General features: G+C 38.5%; 1 protein-coding gene across 1 annotated transcript; it reads left to right on the top strand.

Moving 5' to 3' along the window:
* Positions 1 to 177: 177 nt before the first annotated feature.
* Positions 178 to 1,673, top strand: LOAG_15266 (hypothetical protein; the record flags this gene model as incomplete). The annotated part of the gene is made up of 2 exons (XM_020448913.1): positions 178 to 903; positions 1,533 to 1,673. Coding segments are annotated over 2 exons (867 nt in total), but the record flags the coding sequence as incomplete, so codon positions are not given.
* Between the last annotated feature and the right edge of the window lie 74 nt (positions 1,674 to 1,747).

Here is a 1,747-nt window from a genome sequence, read left to right as displayed (position 1 = left end):
TTTTTCAGAATTGGCAAGATATTACTCTTATCAATATGCATTTCAACTCTTTTATCTTCTCCTTTTCCAGCTCTGCAACACTCAAGCTATCGTAAGTTCATTTAAAGTAGAAGTAGAGCTGAAATATATTAAGATTTTAGCGCAGCATAAGAAGCTCATAATTTTATATGATTTGAGGAGCTACAAACAGAACCGCTGGATTTAACAATATCAAGAGTGTGTGGTGGACGGATTGAACTACCAGATGCATCAATAGCAGAAGTGAGTGGGGGACAAGCGGAACTCAGCGAAACTGATCATGAAGATGCAAGGTCATTGAACTTAGTAATTCAAGAAGCGAGTAGGGAACAAACAGGTGTAAGAGATATGCCAAAGAAAATTTGGCTTAAGAGGTATGAAAATGAAGCATCCAACAACCAAATACTCAAAAGGAAACATCCAGAAAATACGACTCACACAGGTGAGAAGCTGTTGAAATGCGAAATATCCAAGAAGGATTTCGTTGCTTCACCGAGCACACATACGATGAATCATACGAGTGAGAAGCCGTTCTTTTGTTCGGAATGCAACACGAGTTTCAGCTGGCTATCGTATCTGGATAGACATATGAAGATTCATACCGGTGAGAAGCCGTATTCTTGTTCGGAATGTGGGAAGAACTTCACCCAATTATCGCATCTGCGTGTACATGAGAAAATTCATACCAGGGAGAAGCCGCATTCTTGTTCGAAATGTGGGAAGAATTTCAGCTACTTATCGAATCTGCGCACACATGAGGAAATTCATGCCGGTGTGAAGTACCCCTGTCTGAAATGTAACAAAAGCTTCTCCCAATCGGGAAATATGAGAAGACACATGAAGGTTCATGGCAATGCTGACCCGGATTCAGTTGAACTGTATGAGGTAAAGCTTTCCTGTGGAAATTTTCTTTGAAATCACACATGATGGGCTGATAAACACATTTTAAACCGAAATACGCATTGCTATTTTGCTATATTTTCTATAGAGCAAATTCATTTTTCCTTGCTGTATTGTTAGCACTGTATTCCTTCATATGAAAATTGGTATTGTTCTTCTAAGACTTCTTTTTCGTTCTTCTTATCGTGGTGAATAAAATTTCCCTTTTCGTGTTTACTTGCAACTAACTAAACATGTTTTTCATTATTAATGCGAATATATGACGAGCAGGCAACCTGCATGCCGTGCATGAAAAACCTGCAATTAAGTTATTAAATTACTGATGAAATGGTATTGTCTCAAGTGAATTCCTCACTCGATTATTGCACAAACAACACTGAAGTAAAATTTTGGCAACGAAAAGTCTTTTTCTTAATCACAGCAGTTGAGATCTCCCATCATTTCATAGGGTTACCTATCCATTTCGTTTGTCAATTCACAGTTAACTTGCAAAGTTTCGTTGAGGACAATAGGAAAAGTTTCGCTGAGGACAACAAGTGTTGTGAAAAAGAAAAGTCTTTTTGTTGCCAAAAATTTGCTTCCATGTTGTTTGTGTAATAATCGAGTGATCCAAGAAGGATTTCGTTGCTCCATCGAGCACACATGCGATGAATCATAGGAATGAGAAACTGTTCCCTTGTTCGGAATGCAACACGAGTTTCATCTGGCCATCACATCTGAATAGACATACGAAGATTCATACCGGTGAGAAATGAGAAATATTCTTGTCCGGAATGTGGGAAGAATTTCGCCCAGTTATCGAATCTGCGCACACATGAAGAAAATTCAT

The sequence above is a fragment of the Loa loa genome, assembly GCF_000183805.2.
Source record: "Loa loa unplaced genomic scaffold supercont3.1723, whole genome shotgun sequence".
Classification (NCBI taxonomy): domain Eukaryota; kingdom Metazoa; phylum Nematoda; class Chromadorea; order Rhabditida; family Onchocercidae; genus Loa; species Loa loa.
The sequence above is the reverse complement of the archived record's forward strand: the minus strand, read 5'-3'. Positions and strand labels throughout refer to the sequence as shown.